Source organism: Stenella coeruleoalba (assembly GCF_951394435.1).
Source record: "Stenella coeruleoalba genome assembly, chromosome: 21".
Taxonomy (NCBI): Eukaryota; Metazoa; Chordata; class Mammalia; order Artiodactyla; family Delphinidae; genus Stenella; species Stenella coeruleoalba.
Window position 1 is genome coordinate 8,051,969 of NC_137167.1, and position 21,387 is coordinate 8,073,355.

At 42.9% G+C, this 21,387-nt stretch overlaps 1 protein-coding gene across 12 annotated transcripts in view; it reads right to left on the bottom strand.

The window, feature by feature from the left end:
* KCNU1 (potassium calcium-activated channel subfamily U member 1) overlaps positions 1-21,387 on the bottom strand; it is a 235,525-nt gene that overhangs the window by 185,690 nt on the left and 28,448 nt on the right. For 10 of the 12 annotated variants that reach the window (XM_079909217.1, XM_079909216.1, XM_079909211.1 and 7 more), the window contains 2 exons: positions 10,478-10,531; positions 1,134-1,250 (listed from right to left, as the gene is read on the bottom strand). In XM_079909217.1, the coding sequence (XP_079765343.1) occupies positions 1,134-1,232 (99 nt within the window). In that variant the 5' untranslated portion in view covers positions 1,233-1,250; positions 10,478-10,531. Of the gene's footprint in view, positions 1-1,133; positions 1,251-4,489; positions 4,765-10,477; positions 10,532-21,387 lie in introns of those variants that run through there. The other 2 variants (XM_079909209.1, XM_079909214.1) reach the window with 2 other exon arrangements.

Here is a 21,387-nt window from a genome sequence, read left to right on the forward strand (position 1 = left end):
CCAACATTATCTACATATAATCCAACATGATTTGAACACTTGAAGAGATCCTAACTAACAAATCCCTGATAAAAATCATAGAGAATCACAAAATCCTTCTCTAACAGGTCATAGGCACAAGGATTTCAAAAAAGAGACCAAAACTTTAGAAGGAAAAAAACAGAGAGACACATTTCCAGATGATTCTGTATTCCCTGTAGAGTTTATCAAAGCAGTTTTACTTATGTACTTTAAGATAAGTTTTAAAAATTAGTTAGATCGGAATTAAACAACATTAACTAGAAAAGAACGATGTTTGTACTAATTACAAAAAGCAGAGGATAATCTTTAGTTCACATACGTCCCCTTCCACCATGCCACCATGGGATGGCAGCATACCCTCAAATTACAGATTGTTTTTGAATGTGTCAGATCAAACGATACTACTGAAATGACGATGGGGCAATATTCATTTACAGGGCATCTGCTATTTCCAGACAATGGGGTGTGAACATTTCCCTGACTGTCTTTTCTCTCAAGGAGTCCATAGTGCGCTAGGGTAGACAGGCTTATGCACAGATAATTTTAATTTAACAGCGTTCAATGGAAATGATAGAAACTTAGAGAAGGGGACTCTTAGCTTAATATGGAGATAAGGTAAAATCTGCCTGAGGAGATGATGTCTGGACTGGGTTTTAATATGTCAATGTTTACCTAGATTAAAACAGGAAGTAAATGATAAATATCACAGAGGGGCAAAAAAGACCAGTTTGTAACATGAAGAAAAGAAGCTGTTGGAATCAAAGGAGGGGAAAAGAGTTGTACCTCACAGGGCAGAGAATCCACTGAAAACCAACATTTTTTGAGCAACATCCATCTACATGCAAGGAGAATGAAAGGCACACAACCTGTGCCCTAATGAAGTCTTTCTTCTAGTGGACAGGCTGACAACAAATAGAAAATGTAATGCCAAGTAATTACATTCACTCCAAAGAAAAAGCAAGCAGAATCATCAGTAGAGAGCACAGACACAAGGAGATAGCCGTTGGGAGGTAGTGGTATTTTAGAAAAGGCCAGCAGATGCTTTCACACTGACCATACATCACACTCGTGGCTAAAGTTCGTTAGCAAGTGAGCACTGGAAATGTACTCACCAAGACCTGTCCCACAAAGGTCTGTGCCGAGAGCAACATTTCTACATGAACACGAAAGACTCCCTGGAAAGTGAGACTTCTTGAATGTTTACAGTCCATGCTACGTGATGTTTCTTCCTAGAAGCAAGAGAAAGAAATCGAGAGTGAGCTGGGTCTCAGGGAAGGTCATCTGTTTTATGTGTGTTGATGGCGTCTCCTGCTGGAGCATCAGCCGGAACGCACTACACCTTGTCCAACGCCGGGAACCCTGGACTCACTTATTCCCTACTTCACACGATGAATTTTCCTGGGTTTGTATTTTACTGCGCTTCGGCAGTATTTTCATTCTGAATTCTGCAGTCTTCACCATGCCCATCTCACATACTCTCAGCCCCAGACCCTTCACACTGACACTACTGTTACGATCAAGGTCGGGAACAGTGTGCTTCTCTCTGTTCTGGGAATGAGTGTCTTATCCTTTTCTGTCAAGATACACAGACAAAGAAAAAAAATTACAAATGGATTTCCAGGTGATACTTAAATATTTGCTTTTTTGAGTGAGAAAGAAGAAGGAAACTTTTTGCCATTTTATGTTGATTTTATTCCTTATTTGGTATCACATCCTGTTGAAATTATGATCCTTCCTCAAGTTTACAAACTATCTTTACTTATTACACAATCCCCACTCTGTATCCGTGGGTTCTGCAACTGCATATTCAACCAACGTCGGACAGAAAATATTTAAAAAAAGAAATTTCAGAAAGTTCCAGAAAACAAAGCTTGAATTTATGGGGTGCTGACAACTATTTACATAGCATTTGCATTATATTCACAACTATTTGCACAGCATTTACATTGTATTAGGTATTATAACTAATCTAGAAATGATGTGAAGTGTACTGGAGTATGTGCACAAGTTATACGCAAGTACTGTGCTATGCTATTTATATAAGGGACTTGAGCATCCTCAGGTTTGGGGGGTGTGTCCTGCAACCACAAAGGGATACAAAGGGACCACTGTCTTTGAAATTTATAATGATCCTATGAGGTAGCCGAAGTAAGTCTGATTAAATCCATTTTCTATTGATAAGGAAACCGAGGTACAGAGAAATGACCTGCCGGTGGGCAGGCAATGAGGACAGTCTGGAGTCTGAAGTGGCCTCTGTGTCTGTTGACAGTCTTGAACTACCCCAGAGAAAGACACAAGTGAACTGGGATTGACCACACCATGCAGACTAAGACCTCTCTGACTTTTAGAAAAGCTCATTTTATGTGGAGCCAAGTTTTTGAAATGATTTAATTTTTCTATTCGTATTTTCTGAATGGTAAGAAGAGAAGTCTCATTAAATGGTTATTTGATAGAGTTTATATCTTGATCAATGATTGCCACTAATACTTATGACTCACCCTGTGCATGCCTGGGAAGTGGTCTGGGCATTGATTTTTTAAAAAAATATTCAATGGCATGAATATGGAACACTCATTTGAATGCCATTATAAAATTGAGGTGCCTTTTGTGGCAAAACAAACTGGCCCTAAGATATAATAAAATCATACTTATGAATGTAGTATATCTTTTAAAATGCACATTTAAGGAGAAAATTATGACTCTCCAAATATTTTTTTTTTTTTTGCGGTATGCGGGCCTCTCACTGTTGTGGCCTCTCCTGTTGCGGAGCACAGGCTCCGGACGCGCAGGCTCAGCGGCCATGGCTCACGGGCCCAGCCTCTCCGCGGCACGTGGGATCTTCCCGGACCGGGGCACGAACCCATGTCCCCTGCATCGGCAGGCAGACTCTCAACCACTGCGCCACCAGGGAAGCCCTCCAAATAATTTTTAAAAGAACTTTCCACAGTACTTAGATTTGTGACAATTTTGCATTAGGCCAACTTTCCCAAAGGCTTAGAGAAAAATACAACACTCTCAATTTAATTAGATATGGTAAATTATTAAGAAGTCACTCAACTATTATGAAACTCTCTCGTCAAGATTTAAAAGCAGAACAGTATAGTCTTCTGGTTGCTCAGACCCTGCTTATTAACATTTTGTAACATCTGCTTCCTATTCGAAATGAAAAGGTACCTCTGGACTGGAGGGCAGACATAAATTATATCAAAAGAATGAAATGAAAAATACAGCAAATGTTTATGGACAAATGCGTTCTCACATTTTTGTAACCACACAAAAATGAATATACTGGGGAAGAAGATACATTTCCTGGAGCAGAAGTCAAAGGAGATTAAACAATTCTACCAATTCAGTTGTGCACTGAAAAAAACAGGCAGAAGGCATAGTCACCACATCCAGTACCCATTCACGCACCGTCAGTGCTGTTAAGAAATCAGAACCCCAGGATTCATTCCCCGATCGCTATGCCGCTGCTAACTGCCTTTACTCTAGAAATAATTAGTAACAGCATGAACTCATTGAGTGACAAAATCTATAGAATTCCACATTAGGCACTTCTAGAATGCAGACACCTGAATTTCATATGATGACACTGGCAATGACCTTAAAAAGTTACCAAGTTATAAATTCTTTTATTTTACGTCAATGTTTAGCATCAAGAGGCAATGTTTCAAGCAACTTTTCAGTATTAATTACAAAACACAGTTGATGTATTCTGTTATGGAAATCAGAAAAATAAAATTGGGGAAAGAAAATCTGTGAACAGATCTTTGCTTTCAACCATTGGTCCCAGAACAGCCATTATGTAACATTTGAGCGTTTTTATTCTCTTAAGCAGAGTCTTATCTGGATAGGATACCATTATTCTTACCATCATCATTTTCCAGTTGTTATTCAATAGTGCCCACCCTTGCAAAGCTTGTTTGGGTGTAAAAAAGTGTCCCTGAGTTTGTGGCTGGATGGCATGTGCACGTATGCATGGGTTTCGGCATGTGTGCACAACTCCGTGTGTTGTATTAACGTGTATAAAAGGCAGTGTATACTTGTGAGTATACGAGCATCCTGCGTGAATGATTCATGAAGGTGAGGTTGACACTGACGTTCCTTTCTGCCTTCCTCATGGTACCTAACACAACTGTCATTTTAAAATTTGAAATAGAGGCATAGACCTCACGTTAGCGGGTGTTTTGTTCAAAACAATGACATCTGCTTCCAGAGCTCACATGCATCACATCCACACAAGGCACTGCTTCTCCCAGTGGTGGGAGAGGAGGCCTGGCCCTGTAGCTGCACCCTTTGGCATGGCGGCCTGGGGTCCTGTTTTCCACCCCTGAGCAGGATGGACCCGTTTCTAAGTCACCGCATCAGAGCCGGCTGTTAACCCGGGAAAACTGAGTGAAGCCTCCATGGTCTTCTGAACACAAACGCATGCCAAACCTGTCTCTGATCTTCATACAGGGGAACTGACCGAGAAAATTCCTTTTCCCTCGCTCTTTTGCCATTTATTAATGCTCCTCCAGATTAGCCTGGATAATAATAAGATGAGGAGTCCACTGAAGAAGGTCACAAGGGAGGAAAGAATAAACGCTGCTTGGATCTCAGCTGTACAAGACATTTTCCCCAGGGCTTCCCCACTACTGTCCTCTGACTTGGTAAGACACAACAGGAGACAGAACTGTCGGGCTGCTTCTTCTATGATGTCATGATCACATGGTAATGATTCCAGGAATTGGACTTCAGTGTACCAGAGTCCTAAGACCCGTGCAGTAACAGCGAGAGGGTCCAGTAACAACCGAGGTGCCAACTCACAGGACGCAAATGTATGAACGGCAGAAGGTCCACGACATAGGTCTTCGAAGACCAGAACTCTAGATTGGATGCTGTTACTGACTTTCTCCACGACCCTGCGGAAACTGTATCCTTTGTGGCCATGGTCAAAGGGTCATCTATTTGGTTTGTGCAAACAACTTCAGCACAACTCTTTTTGAGTGAAATGACTTCCAACCGCACGTGTGTCCACGTGCTGATTCTTCTAAGTGATGCCACATTCTCAGTAACCACAGAAGGACGGATGAGAAAAGCACTTCAGGAGTTTTGCATATCCTCTCAGTCAGAAAGGCATGGTACAGACTGCAGGAGCTGCAGGAAGCAATTTCACCCGGGCGAACGCTGGCTGGTTGCTTTTGAGCTCAGGAATCTGTTCCCCTTATCTCTTCCTTATGGGATCCTCCCCTTTCTTGCTTTTATCCCCACCCTGTCAGCAAACCCTTTAGTCCAGCGAGGTAAAGTTCAAAATGAGAGCAATAGCTTTTATTTCCTCTGATGTTTTCAAAGATGTAAGAAATGTCACGCCTTTCAGTGTGCACGAGTGGCAGGCAAATGTCAGTGCCCGAGGGAGGGGCTCGTTCCTCTTAGTTATTGTGAAGATGACCTGACATGAGCTGATGAGACCCAGGAGAAATGTTGTTGTCCTTTGGGGTCTGTCATGACTCTGCTACCAGTGGCAGACGTAACGATAGCACTTCCTAGAAATGCTACCACAGGTATATTTCCTTCCTTTAAGTTTACCTGTAATTTTCACAAAATGCCGTCATTAAGCTATCTTCTGTTAAGTTACTGTGTGGTGCCTACGAAGTCACTTTAATTTTTCATAGTCTTATTTTATGATAATACAGACTTGATAGAATCATTGAGGCTCAATAAGGTAGTGGGATCATATTTAGAAAAGTATAAAACTCAATACAAGTAAAGGTACTGTTAGCTATTAGAGTTCTTTTTCTGAATGGCATTGATCATAAAGAAAGGAAGAGACAGGAGGATAAAGGAAGGAAGGGAAGGGAGGGGAAGGGAAGGGAGGAAGGAAGGGACGGAGGGAGGAAGGGAGGGATTTATTTGTTTATATCACATACACACTATACGCCTACAGGTATTTGGAAAGTAAGATCACAGTTTCCAAGTCAAAGCTCATTCACATCATTGACTTTAGTCACAATAGCTGTCACCATCAATGAAATTTTCTCACTTCCTAACTTTGGTGATTGAATATTGTCAAAGTATTACAAATTCTTTCCAAGATGCTGTCTAGGCCCCTTTTCCTCTTTTCCTGGAAACCGACCTATGAGAACAGAAAAATATTTAATTCAATTTAAACAGACAGGTAGTTTGTTTCTCTAATGTTCTTTTATTGTGATAATATTATTAGCTTCTGTGGTGAGTCAGAAAATGTGTGGATGGTTTCAAATCAGTCTCCAAATTCATCTGAACCTAGGCTGTGCACCCATCCCCGTTTCCCCAGGACTGTCTCAGGTTCAGGAGTGAAAATCCAACACCCTGGGAGACACCTCAGTCCTGGACAAATTGGGCGAGTTGATCACCCTGCACCCCATTCACGTTGTGGATGCTGCCTCATCCACACTGTGCTCCAGCCGCACTGCTTCCCCTCAGCTACAAGAACACGCTACAAGAACAGGCTTTGCTTTTCCAGCCTTTACAGCACACTGTTCTCTCTGCCTGGATCACCCACTCCCACCTCTAGCAGCTGCTATTTTCAAGTCTTCATCTGAATGCCCATTCACGACCTCCTGACCATCCTACAAAAAGGAGGGCCCAGCCCCGTGCCCCAGGATTCTGTTATGGCATCCCAACCCCGTCCTCCTTAGCACGTCATAACACTTATAGTTCTGTTATTTCCTCGTTGCCTGGTTTATTTTCTATCTTCCCTCGCCAGACCATAAGCTCCACAAGTTTGGGGATCCTTGTCTTCTTCACCAAGTACCCTGTGTCCGACCATACACCCAGCACATACCAGGCAAATCACATGAACTTAGTAAATAACTGGGGACTGAATGAACACATCATAGATCTTTCAAAATATTTGTTAGGTGGATGAAATACTGAATCTATTGATACATGGATCTTAAGTTAATCACACTTTTCTACTCCATATTTCCCACGTCTCACTACAAACTGTCCTCCGAAGGAAGTACCGTCAGCAGTGTGTATGTGCACAGGGCGTGGTGTGTGGCGTGTATATGTGTGGGTGTACACGGTGACATGATGTGTGTGTCTGTGCACATGTGTGCATCCGCACTGAGCAACTACTATGTTCCAAGCACTGGAAGCACAGTTCATCCCCTCCCAGGGGATATAGTTACTGGAGGAAGACGTTTACAATTAGAAACTCGCAAAGTGTCTGGGGAAGAAGCTAAGTAGTGGAAGGAGGACCCTCACCCAGGTGAGGATCCCTAGAGGTGGCGAGGAGGCTGCCTCAAGTATGTCGTGTTTGAAGCTGGGGTCTGAAGCGTGAGAAGCTACCCGGGCCCGGAGCCCCGGTGGGCTTCAGGAAGCTGGGACAAACCTTGTGAGGCTGGGGGATCCTCGTGGGTGAAGGTGGGAAGGGAAATGGCACTGCGGGAGATGCTGGTTGGCTGGAAAGCAGTGGCCCAAGAGAAGGCTGGCAAGTGTCAGAAGGGAACCTTTGTGTTCCAGTTTAAGATAAAAAGAAATACGAACAAACAAAAAACGTTATCTTAAGAGGAAACAGCTGAAGGACTTTAAAGAAGGGAGCTAAGTGATTGAAAGCACGGTCCTGGCTTCCATACAGAGAAGACACTGGTCAGAGTGAGTGGAGGCTAGTCCAGGCGAGACCCAGGTGCTGCTGGGTGGAGTCGAGTGGGCAGGTGTGAGTGAAGTCCGTCCAGGGGGTCAGGTCTGCACGTGGGGAGGAGGCGGCGGCAAGGCTGGCCCCGCCCTCTGGCTGGTACTTCCCGGTGGTCACCGGGGCCTTTCACTGCTGTGCCTTTAAGACTAGGCTTAAGGAATGAAGACTCTGCTACTGATGAACTTTTTATTTATTTATTTTCCAGTTCAGATGAATTTTTTAACATGCCAGTGATTTGATTGGAAAAACAGCTTCACTTTGTACACATCTCTGTAATTTACCTCTGGGCACTCAGATGTTCTGGAAAAATTATACTTTATAATGAGATTAAATAAATGTTTCATTTCAAAAATTTGCTCTCTTCAAGAAACGTGCCGTATCTGAGAAAGTAAGAACTTCATTTTTAAAGTGTACAGAGTAGCACTCATGAATGTGTGTGTTTTGAATGCTTCTGAAAGTAATGAGTAATGTGGTAATGGTATCTTTTAGGCGCCTAAAACCATCCATCCTAGTTAATGGTTTAACCCTACCTTCTTCTATTTCAAAAAGCAGGGGTTTACTTCATACCCCAATGGACGTCTACACCATTGGTCAAAGACACTGGTGAAGACATACGAGGGAGGCCTCAGTTCAGGCAGCGAGTCAATGACAAAAGCAGGTCTCAAGTCAAGGATGAAGATGGTTTTACCTCCCCAGGACACTCATATCACAGTGGAAGCTGTGTCTGAGGTAAGCATCTTCTTGTTGACTTGATATGTCTGTCGCTCTGGAAATGCCGCACTGCCTCTCAAGGTATTTCCATGAAGCTATTTTAGGCACCAGATCTTTACCTTTCACCTTCTTCAGTTTTCAATTTGGGTTTAATTCCTCTCCTGAAAGTTGCACGGAATAGGAGAGATAGTAGATGAACCCATTTTAAAGAGAGATTTCTTTTGAGGGAATATGATTTAGTCCAGGTTCTATTTAGACCCGTGATCTATTGAAACTCACCGTACTTAAAAAAGGCACCGTACTTTTTTCTTCACTCTGTCATTCCCCATTTATTCTAAGTGGACAAAGCACCAAAGATGGTCCACTGTGGTAGTTAGTTACTCTAGCCCAGAAGAACGTCCATGCTATTTTGGTGAGCATATGGGTTTGTTTTTTAGAAATTATCGGCTCTGGACAGGCTGGTATTATAAACAATGTACTTGTATTTAAAATCCATACAGAAACCTTGAGTTTTGTTTTTACCTTTTGTTGAATTTGTTGGTTTACTTCTGAAATAGAAGTCTTTCCACAGGATTCTTATGCTCCTCCAATCCTAATTCTCTCATCAGTAAAACGAGGAGGCTGTTCTGGTGTTTGAGATTCCTACCAGCTTTGACACATTATGAATCTCTGATTCTATAAGCCCAGATTAGTTCTCTAATAGACGGTAAACACCTTTCCACATTCCACTGTCTGACTCCATCTCCCATATGGATTCTTTTTAAAAAATGAACAAGAAACTCATACAACTCAACATCCAAAAACCCCAAACAACCCAATTAAAAAATGGGCAAAGGATCTTAATAGGTGTTTTTTTCCAAAGAAGACATACAGATGGCCAAGAGACACATGAAGAGATGCTCAACATCACTAATCACCGGGGAAATGCAAATCAAGACCACAGTGAGATACGACCTCACACACGTCAGAATGGCTGTCATCGAAAAGAAGCAGGAAGGATGTGGAGAAAAGGAAACCCTTGTGCACTGTTGGTGGAAATGTAAACTGGTTCAGCCATTACGGAAAACGGTACGGAGATACCTCAAAAAACTAAAAATAGAATTATCACATGATCCAGCGATTCCACTCCTGGGTATTTTAGCCCAAGGAAACGAAAAAACACTCATTTGAAAAGGTACACACACACCTATGTTCACTGCAGCATTATTTACAATAGCCAAGATATGGAAGCGACCTAAGTGCCCATCAACAGATGAATGGATAAAGAGGATGTGATGGGGGAAAAGAGAAATAGGTGAGGGAGATTAAGAGGGGCAAACTTCCAGATGCAAAATACAATAAATGAAGCACAGGTATGAAATGTTAAAAAAAAAAAAAAAAGAACAAGAAGGAAGAAGCATCATTTCTGAGGGTTTTTTATTGAAAGGGTGTCCCCTCTGATAAGTTAACTTGGAACACAACTTTCTTTCTTTTCAGCTCTCACGGAATTACTTTTCTTCATAGAGGAATCATGGTTACCTAGACCATAATCTCTGATTCCATCTCTGAACCCAGAGCCTCGTTCCCTGTGATCTGATTAGAAGGATGCTAACTGCTTTGCCAGAGAGGCCATCTCTTCCCATCTCTCTGCCTGGCCCCTCAGCCCTTCTTCTCATTAATTTGCTTTCCGTAATACTGCAGAGTTATACGTCATTCTGGGTGATTGCAAACTGCATATGTGTGTCAGATACATGGGGGTTTACTTGGGTGAATTGCTAGGTTCAAAGTGAAGAATTTCCTCAACCTCCTTAATTTTATGATTTGTGATTTCTGATTACTGTACTAGATGTTTGGAGGGTGGTCTTCATAAATCCTCGTACAAGTGGAACAAAAAAGTTGAGACGTGAGCCTTCTCCATTTGGCCAGTAGATGGAAGTATTTCATAGGGAAATAAGCAACCGGCAGGGTTTTGTTTGTTTGGTTGGTTCTGGTTTTGTTGTTGTTTTTAAGAAGATGGAAGAATTGTCCGGAAAAGAAGTAGAAAGGAGAAATGAAAAACAAAAACCAAGAGACAGAGTGTACAAAATACAGGGCTTCTAAACTTACCGAAAATCCATTTTCTGTTCAGGCTTTCTCTATGTATCCTCTGTGACTCTGTCCCTTTGGAAAGAATAGAAGCATAAATTAGACTGTTGATAACTCTGGAGTTTGGGGTTTTTTTTTTTTTTTTCAATATAATCTCTATGGATCCTTGAGAGTCCGAAAAATCTTTTCACGAGAATGAATAATGCAATCAGCTTCTTCAGCAATCAGCCCAGCTGAACATGAAGCTGATGATTTCACTGGAATGCTTAATGCCCACCAGCAAGAGTGGTGTGAGAGCAACAACGGGGAGGTTCATGTTGGCAGCTCCAACCAGCGATTCTGGCCGTGGTTCCAATGCAGGGATCACGAGGCCACTGCTTTGCCCATTCTATCTACTGCTCTTGTTTGGAACTACTGGTCTACCACGGACAAGCTAAGGTGGATCACCAAGCATTGTCCCAGCAGCTGGTTGCATGATTCCCCTGGGTGCTGTGTGAGTGTGTTTCCGAAATGCCAATTTCAACAAACTGTGTGTCGGAGTCTCCAGGCAATCATATCCAACTTGGAGATTAGATTGAAAAACTGAGTTGTCACCGACAGCAGAGGAGATGAAAGCCATCTTTTCTGTATCAGCTCCTGTTTAATTGGCACGCTAACCCAAACACCCCTCTCCAAATACCCGTCTCCTTGCGAGTTTTGGCAGGAGATGCAAGGACTGGATTTTAGCTCCGTCTTTGGTGTGGGGAACAACCCAGCAGTTTTCCAATTATGTCAGGAGAGAAATGAAATCTCTAGAGACACAAAATAACTTCCTAGAAACCAAATTTCTTTTTATCTACGTATTTTTAAAGAAAATCCGAACAAGTGATATGCATGCGTGAAGCAAATGAAATGCTCTCAGACTGGTTAACATCTGCTAAAACAGAGCTTGGCTTATTCGCGTAGCTCTCTTACTTCTCCCATCACAGGGTAATGTTGCCTTCTTTATTAGTATTTCTGACTTTCTTCATCAGTATTGTGATTTTCATTGCATTTGTCGAAAAACTGCCTCTATAAGCAATACCCTTGATACAGAGTTTCAACGTAGCTACTGCATTAATACACTTATTTTCTTCTTTCAGTATGTCCTTGAAGTAAGGGCCTTTCGGAATATGTAAAAACTATGTAGATAAGCACTGAGGTACAAGAATTACTGAGCATTAAATCTGTTCATTCCCCAAGTTCTACTTATTTTTTTTTTAAATGAGGAAACCGAGATCAAGGCAGAGGAATATATGCTTCAATTTGTGAAGCAGAGCCCCCCACCCATCCAAATGCACAGCGTTTTGGAGGAAAAAGATAACCCTAGGATGGTGAGTAGTCATCAAGCACTAATGGTCAGCTTCTTCGGGAAAATCTCTGGGCCTCCTGAGTATTTTAAAACACCTTTTGATCTCACTTCTAACAAGCACTGAACTGACTGCTGGTTGGGCAGGGGGGTGAGGCACGGGAAGAGTGCTACAAAAGGGATACGGGTCACGTCCTTTCTGGCCAAGAGGCAGTGAAAGGAGAAAGCAATTTGGTGGCAAGATTTGATTTGCTGGTTGAGAAAGCCAAACTCCATGGAACGGCCATCGCTGAGCAAGGACCCCTCCCCCTCCTCATTTATACTGTCTATAATCACCAGTGCCAAGGGCCAGTGACGAGTGTCACTGCACTTAGGAGTCAGCCCTCCATATCTGCAGATGTGGAACTTGGCGGCTATAGAGGGCAACTTTATCACACCATTTTATACGAGACTCGAGCATCCGGGGATTCTGGTATGAGGTGGTCCTGGAACCGACATTCCCGGGACCCCAGGGACTACTGTACTCACCAAAGCAAAGCTTGCTCTTTGGAAATCTTGCCACTAGGGAGCAACACTGACTAACTTTGGCCTTGAAGGTCCCCCCCCCATCCTTTTTTTTTTTAAAGGAAAAGTTAGGCTTTTTTTTTTTTTTGCCTTGGGGCACATACGAATAAAACCTTCTAAAATCACACCTTTGCAGTTTCCTGCTCTGAGTAGGGGGAAGAAATGGAGTCCTGAGAAACAGGGGGTAAAGGAGAGCCTCTCTCTCTCTCTTTGTCTGCAAATGTCTCGGCTCAGCTCCCGGAAGCTGGAGGAGGGACAGATGTTTGGGGCTGTGCACAGGAATCTCAGTAGTCTGGGAAAGGCTGCTCTGGGTATCTTTCCCCTCTGGACTTTCATACATCAGAGAGTTGTTACTTATGTTTGCAAAGTTAATCCTTGCCCTGAAGCACCATCCTTGGATTAGAAAATACAATGAAAGAACCCAAACAGTAAATCATTGTATTGCATCTCCGCTCAAAACGCTGTCTTCTGCTTGGGCTTTCCTTGCTGCAAAGACCATTTTATGAGAGTGATCTCCATCACAGACAATCCAGGTCCACCCCAAAAATCAAGAAATAGGGGAATCTTTAAAAATTTCCCCATTTAATGAGATGATACAAAACAAAGCACAGAAAGGTAGAAGAAATTCAACAAGTGTCCCCTAGAAAGTCAGTGGTGCTGTAAGAAAGATGGTCCAGGACTCTCTCCCTTGGCTTTGTGAGTCCTCCCCTAATCCCTTCTCTAACCGGCAAATAAATTTCTGGGAGCCCTTTTGGTTTCCAGATTTTTTCTAAACCTGCCACACACTGGTTGTTATTCTTTCTCATGCTACGTCTCCCACCTGCTTCTGGAGTGAAACAGCAGTTGGCAATAGGGATGCTCAGAGTCTAGTACCCCAGCCTGGCCAAATAACACTCAGATAATCACATCATTAACCTGGCTACTGAGCTCCGGGTTGGCAAAAGCCAGCTCTGCTTCCCTGAGTGCTGAGGGTCCCTAGTTTGAAAAACATGCACTTCTTCCTAATAGGCAATCTGTCACTTGCCGTCTAATAGAAATCACCTGCTCCTAGAATAATCCTTAAACAAATTGACAGCATGTTGAGAGCCGGAGTTCTCAGCTTTAATGCTGCCTGGTTGAATCAAGCAGATGGAATGAAAACAACCACAACACACCACTGCACATCATTTAGAAACTCATTAGTCACAGGGGAATCACAGTCTCTGCAGATGCTGGCTCTTCCCCTGGAGAGTCAAGAGGTACTTTGTGGCCAGGGGTCAGTGCCCTGGACCCTCAAGCGATGGCTTTGAGTCTTGACTTTGCTACTTACAAGATCTGGGGAAAAAAAGTCTCCTAGGAGATAAAATACCTACCTTGGAAATGTCTATCTCATAGATTGCATGAGGGTCACATTAGGTACAATGAGAAAAAGCACCTTGTAAATTTAAAGAGTTAAGCCCTCAGTGGGACAGCACTTTGGACACTCAATAATAATAGCTGTCATTTTTTGAACATAGGCTCCATATTAAACACTTTATGCAGACTGTCTCACTAAATCATCACAACTGTGTATGATAGATATAAATTCCCCTACTTTAGAGATGAAAGATTTGAAGTCCAGAGAAATTCAGCAATTTGCCCAAGGTCTCGAAGCTAACAAGTGGTGATGTTGATTCAAAGCCCAGTCCCCAGTCCAGCTGACTCCAGAATCAGTGTTCTCACTGATAGGGTTCAAGACAGGTCACCCCCAAATATGGCAGCTTGGCGTATTAAATATCTTAAGGAATTTAAAAAATAGGCAGAAGCAAGAAGGTCACTCTTCCCTGCCTTGTCACCCTTCTTCCCTGAAACAGGTCATAAAACTCCCCTGTGAAAGCTACCCTCCCTGTACAGGGCAGAAAGACTTTCTTAACACCAGAGATAGAAAATTTAGGGCCAAGCAGCCTGTATAAGCAAACCTTGCTAAACTAACCTTCACCTTCCTAGTTACTCCTTCACCATTAACTACCCCTGGCCCAAACCCCTTTGTCTTTCCAATTCTTCAAAAATTTACTATTTCCTTGTCGAAAAGGTATAAAAACTTCTGGCTCTGGTCACTTTCTTGGTCTTCATTTTCTTGTGAAGACTCTCTCATCTACATGTAGAAATTCAATGAAATTTGTATGCTTTTCTCTTTGTCAGTTTAATTTTCAGATCAAGCCAGGGACCCTAAGAAGATTGAGCAAACATTTCCCCCCTCTGCATCACTGTTAAGCAATGCTGCCTTACAGACTGGTCTGTTACATACAGGCTGCTGCCTTTATCCTGGGCGGGGAAATCTTCAGCTTCTGAGGCTGCTTCCCTGTAGAGAGGTTAAAACCTACCCCCCACCCCCACCCCGGCTTCACCGTTCACTACAAAGGGGCACTCGATGTGAATGAAGGATCTTTAATGGCCTTATGTAATATGTAACTATCCTGACTGCCTCCACCGCTCTGATTTCTAAATCATGTTGTATCTAAGGGGAGCTCTTCAGTCTAAGGAGGAAAGAAGTGGATGGGGGTTGGAGAAAAGGGAACGTAAGGCACACTGAAAGGGAGAGGCCAGTCACACCTAATTAGCAGCATTTTGCAGCCTGCACGGAGGACAGCTCTTCTAAGGAGAAGTCAGACTAGGATGGTGTGATGCTTTAATGGCATGGCCACCTCCTGGGAGACAGGAAGGAGAGGACGCTGGGCAGCTGGCCCAGGTCATGTAGAAATAATTCAATTTGAGGTCTCAACGCTGGAAACTGTTCAGAACAGGGAAAAAGCCCCAGTGCGCTGAAATGTACCGGGCAGGGCATATAAACCTACAATACATCACCTGCCATTGAGTACTTGAAGCTTGTAGCTGGAATTATATACTTTGAAGGTGCAAGTTCCTTGTTTAGGGTCAGGCTAGCAGTAGGCATTTACTTCTTGCGTATTCATTTCATTTTGATAAATGAAAAAAAAAATCAGCTGAGATTTACAGATCTTCTTTTGTCTCCTCCACTGCATCTTGCAGAAACTGTTCACGCTTCAAAAGGTGAGTTTAGGCTTCCCTGGTGGCGCAGTGGTTGAGAGTCTGCCTGCCGATGCAGGCGACACGGGTTCGTGCCCCGGTCCGGGAAGATCCCACATGCCGCGGAGCGGCTGGGCCCGTGAGCCATGGCTGCTGAACCTGCGTGTCCGGAGCCTGTGCTACGCGACGGGAGAGGCCACGCAGTGGGAGGCCCGCGTACGGCAAAAAAAAAAAAAAAAAAAAAAAAAAGATGAGTTTAGTGGAGGAGATTGCTGTGCAGCAAAGGAAAAAACAGTGAGAAACTATGAAGAGGCTTTTAGTACTTAATTAGAACCTCGGAGGTGCAGCCCTAAAGAGGGACATGAGACCGGATAAGATTTTTAAGCAGGAGCGGGAAGAACTTAGAGGATGAAGGAAACAGATGAGAACATGTCATGAAATGCAAGAATGAACATGTACGCAGAGGGGAGAGGGAGCAGAAACAAGGTAAGCGGACCCAGACCACTCGGGAAGCTTGGTTCTCAGCTCTGTCTGTATACTATCATCATCTGGGATGCTTTAAAAATGATGAATCCCCCCTTACCCTCTGACCTCTTTTTTAGAAACTTATCTGTAAATCTCATTTCTCTTTTATAGAATCGAGCACTGAAATTAAGAGGAGACATAGTTTAAAGGAAAGAACACATGCTTTGGGACCTAAAGGTCGGGGCTTCTACCCCTGACTAGGTCTATGATCTCAGACAAGGTAACTGGCATCCTTGAGTAAATTAGGTATCAGAACACCCATCATCCAGGACTACTGTAATGGAGAGGCTGGAAAATGGTGAGATCCCAAAGACACTGACTTCTATCTAAGCTATCTGGAAGGGGAATAAGATGGTCCTGGATAACAATAACTTAAAAAGACTATAGATAAAGTATCTTACTGGGAATCAAGAACCATAAGAAAACAAAACAATGGATTCTTGGCCTTTGTGAATAATATTTAAGATTTCAATTACTGGGGAACATGCAGTAGTCACTAGTAATTTTGCAGGCCTCGTGAATTTGAACTTGACAATCTAGAATTGGCTAAAATGCCAAGTCTCTTGGTGGGTGAGCTTACTAGGCTCCCCTGTATCTAATCTTTGACTCAACTCTGTTGTCTGCTTGGCAACTACCTATTCACTACAGCTCATGATTAAGTTTAAAAAGTAAAACAAAAACAAACAAAAAAAAGTAAAACAAGACCAAAAAACCCCGATAATTTTAGATCTTTTGAAAAACTACCTTGAGAGAAAATCAACTAAGTTTGGGGTAAAAGTTAAGCTGCTCCAAGGGTTATGTTTCTCAGCCAGAAAATAATATTAAGGAGCCAGATGGTGAGTTCAGCTCAGAACTATGATGTATTCCACAAAGAGACAAGAGTAGGCCATCAGTGAAACTATTTTGCAATTGCTTCCACCAGGATTAATTTGAATAGCTGTATAAAGGACTTTAGTACTGAAGTTATAGAATCATTAATTGTCTAAGGGAGTCACTTAAAATTTTAAGTTATACATCATGGCATTTTATGGAGAGAACGATTGATAACGGTGGTATTTTCAAATTTGTGGACTTGAGAAGGCCTTTTCCCACAGGAATGCGTATTTCTTAAATTATTGATGATATGGTACAGATAAGAACAAAAAAATTTAGAGAAGAGAGGATGCAAAGCAGTTAAAAAAGAACTCCCTGTACGCTGTCAGCTATGGATTTGGAGACAAGAGAGTTTGAAGTACTCAAGTCCTAACAGGTTGATAAGGGTAATGCTGATGAAAAGACAGAAATGTGCTGATGCAGGTGGGAGGTTGGAAACCCCTAAAAAGGCATGGCATGAGTCAGGAAATTTATGTGATCGAACTCCAGGAACTATAATGGGGAGTTTCCGAAATTAGGGCTAGAATTCTGATCCTGGTCTGCTCCTGGCTAACTCTGTGACTTTGGGGAAGTCATTTATCCTCTTTGATTCTTAATTTCTTTTTTTGAACCTACACTTCTTTATCCATAAAGTGACTGCAGGGGCCTGGGTGATGCCTGAGATACAGTTCAGTGATTTTATGGCTCATAGATAATCATCCTATATACAGTTGTGCATCTTTTTATTTTCTCTCCTTCAACTGTACATTAGATAGTGAATATTTTCCATGTCACTGAAATTACTTTAAAACATGTTTCAATGACTGTGTAACACGTATTATATTAATTATTTAGCCACTTCCTAGGTATTTAGGTTTTCAATGTTTTTCATTATAAAAACGCTGCAATAACTATCTTTGTATATATCTGTCCCCTACTCGAGTGACTTCCTTGGATTGAATCCTAAAAAATGAAATTACTATGTCAAACACGAGCATTTTCAAAATGTTTGATATTTATTGTCAAACCTTCTCTTAGAAAGCTGTCATTTATATTCCCACTGGAGCTCCTGGGTCTTCTCTCTTCCACCCACATTGTGTGTCTGTTCAGTTGATAATTTATTGTATCTTATCATTTTAATTTTTAGTTCTTGTTTCATTTTTAAATTGAAGGTTTGTACACGTGCATCTGTAAGTCACAGTTCTTCATGCAGGGCAGAAAAATGTTTTTCCTCAACCTTCTTATGGTCCCTGACTGGGTCTGAAAATTAAACTGACAAAGATGTTCAGAGAAAAGCACACAGATTTTATTGAATTTTTACATGCACAAGGGAGCCTTCAGGAGAGAGGAAGGGACCCAAAGAAGTGACCAAAGCAGGAAGCTTTTATGCCTTTTAGACAAAGAATCAATACATTTGCAAAGAAATGACAAGACAAAAGGGTTTGGACTAGAGGTAGTAAACGGTGGAGAAGTAACTAGGAAGCTAAGGGCTTAACAAAGGTTTGTTTGAAGAGTCCACTGGTGCCATCTCTGGGCTGATAAGAGTCTGTGTCCAGTAAAGGAGAATTTATATCCTTCCTTTAGGCAAAAAAAAAAGTGGGGGGAGCTTTTTCTGTGTCTACTGCTTAACTGCCTTCAGCTCAAAATAATTTTTATGTCACAGAGGCATATTTTGGGGTGACATAATCTGGTTTCCTTTATTCACTAATAAATTATCTGTTGATATTCATTGATTTTTTCCTTTGGAAAGACACTCTTGTCTTTGTTTCAGTGTTAGGAATATCTTTTTTCTTTAATTAATTAATTTTGGCCGGGCCAGGTCTCCGTCGTGGCACGTGGGATCTTCATTGTGGTGCGCAGGACCCTTAGTTGCGGCACGCAGGATCCTCCAGTCACGGCAGGCGGACTTCCTAGTTGTGGCATGCATGTGGGATCTGGTTCCCCGACCAGGGATCAATCCCGGGCCCCCTGCATTGGGAACGTGGAGTCTTACTCAATGGAGCACCAGGGAAGTCCAGGAATACCTTTTATATTAATGATATTATTAACCCTTTGTCTCTTTTGCTGGTAATCCGTAGATGTCCTGGTTTCACCTACCAGTGATTACAGATTTTCTGCAATTCCACAAGTCTTAACGTTCAGAGCCTCCCCCTTTACTCAAGCACTTCTGGGGTCCACATTATTCTTTAGGAACCTGGTGAGGGGAGGAGAGGAACTCACGCAAAGATCAGACATCCATACGTTTCCGTGACGGCTGCTCTTTCTGTCTCCAAGTCCTTGACACCCAGCCTGATGCTTTTCTCCATATTCCCGAGCCAACGTCGGGGCTGTTCTCTCTGGCCGGCCAGCTGACAGGTTCCTCTATGTTTTTACCCAGCTCTTTGGAAGAGTTTTCCACACCAGGGTAGTTGGATTCCTCAATGACCTTGCAGGCTGGTGTCCCCTTCGCAGGCAGTACAGGGACTCCAAGTGTGAAGGTGGTGCTGTGGCAGGCGGTGGCCAGGCCACCTTCACACTTTCCTTGGAACCCGTCTCCCCACTGATCTCTAGGTTCTGGCACTTCCTTCCAGACATGCTCCACGATTTTCCCCTTTCTGTCCAGTCCATCTGTCAGATCTGCAGACACATTTAAGCATGTTCACTATTCACATTCTCTCTTTCAGACTGGCTCCTAAAGCCCTCCCAGTGCAAGGCAGTCGGGAGCACCCCCTTCCCCTCCTCAATGTGCCGTGGCAGTTGGGGGGCTTGTCAGAAGGCTCTTCCCTCCAGAGCACTGGAGGGGGTGCTACAACCCGACGTCATGAGGAATCACAGCATCAGTCTGACCCCGACCCATTTACTGCTATGTATCCTGCAAATACTTTTCCCAAGTTCATTACTGACGTTTCCCAGTGTACAGAGTTCATATTTTTACATAAACAAATTTAGGATTGTTTTTTCCTTCATGATTTGTTCCGTTTCATTCTACCTTGAAGGTGCCCCCAAATCTGAACTCTAGTGTTCATCTGGAAAAGCTTTTCTATGAAAAGCTTAAAAGGGAAAAAGTAATAACTTGCCCCTCTCATTTACTGCAAGATTTATCAATTCACAGTGATTAAAATGGATTGGCTTTGGTGAAACTATCAGGCATATGCATCTAAGTGACAGAGCAGAAAATCGTAAAATAGACCTTATGTAAGCATGTAATGTGTAATAGAGAAAACACTGCAGATGAGTGAGGAGGAAGCCTATTAGTCTCTGAATAGTATAGAAAATTGGCTTCTCAGATAAAATACCGAGGTAGAGCTTCACATAACTATGAAGTTTGTGTATAGCTATTTTAACCCAATTTCAGGTAGGCAATTTTACTTCAAGTGTCAGATACTGTTTTGGGTATTGAGGATACAACTGTGAAATAAGTAGACAAAAACTCTGATTTATTCTAGCAAGAGAACCACACACTAAATGAATGAAAAATAAATCATAAACAGTTTTACAATATAAATGCTACGAAGGAAAGGAGCAAGGTGATAAGTTAGAGGAGAAATGGGGAGGAAGTAGATTGACTTCAGATGGGGTGATCCTAGAAAGCTCCTCTAAGAAGAGGGCGTCTGAGCAGAGGCCACAAGAGTCACCTCAGTGAAGGAATGAGAAAGAGCAAGAGGTCTGTAGGGGGACAGCAGTCAGGACGGGTGGGCAGCAGTCAGGACAGGTGGGCAGCAGTCAGGACGGGTGGACAGCAGTCAGGACGGGTGGGCAGCAGTCAGGACGGGTGGGCAGCAGTCAGGACGGGTGGGCAGCAGTCAGGACGGGTGGGCAGCAGTCAGGACGGGTGGCACCTCTGGTCTGTGCTGATGGCCTGAGTATCAGAGGGGCTGGGATCGTGCGGAAGGAGGGAGGAGTGGTGTGGAAGAGGCAGTGGGAAGGACACTCACACTGCCCCACTGCCCTGCAGGGTCGGGGATGAGAGGGAGATAAGAGGCCTCTGACTCAGTAAATGTGGGAGAAATAGAGTTCTCTAGAGAGAGACAGATTTCAGTAAAGGTCAAGAGTTAGAGGAAGGTTTACTGTTTCCAGAAAGAGGGATCCAAGGTGCACAGCAGAGGCTTTGCAGGGGCAGGGAGGTATGGGGAACGTACCAGATGATGAGACGTCCCAAACAGGAAGAGGATGAGAGTGGAGATGGCAGTAACAAGATCAGAGTACAGATGGTGCTTAAATAAGCGGGGAAGCAGGGTGCTGTGGGATTATCGTTGGTGCTCTCCTAAAGGAAGGGGAGCACTTATTTCCAGCTATAGTCCCAAGAAATTAACTGAATGATGTGGAGGGACTGTTCTCTGCAACTCCAGGTGATGTCTGTAGCACAGTCATGATGGGCTAGGACTGAGGGAGCGGGAGCAGGTTGGAAGATTCTCCTTGGGATTGAGAAGCAAGGTGCTGGTCTCTGGGTATGTATTTTCTCAGTCATTTTCTATTCTAATAGACAATCATGAATACCGGAATTATTTTATAAGCTAGAGTTACAGACATGGATACCACAAGTCTTAAGTGAAACTGTCTCAACAAACAAAAGGACATGGAAGCTGTTATTTCCACCAAAGAGTTGCAAAGAAGTTATCTGTAAGCCAGACTAGGAGCTGCAATAATTTGGAAAAGAATTTTAAGTCCCAAGAAATTTCAT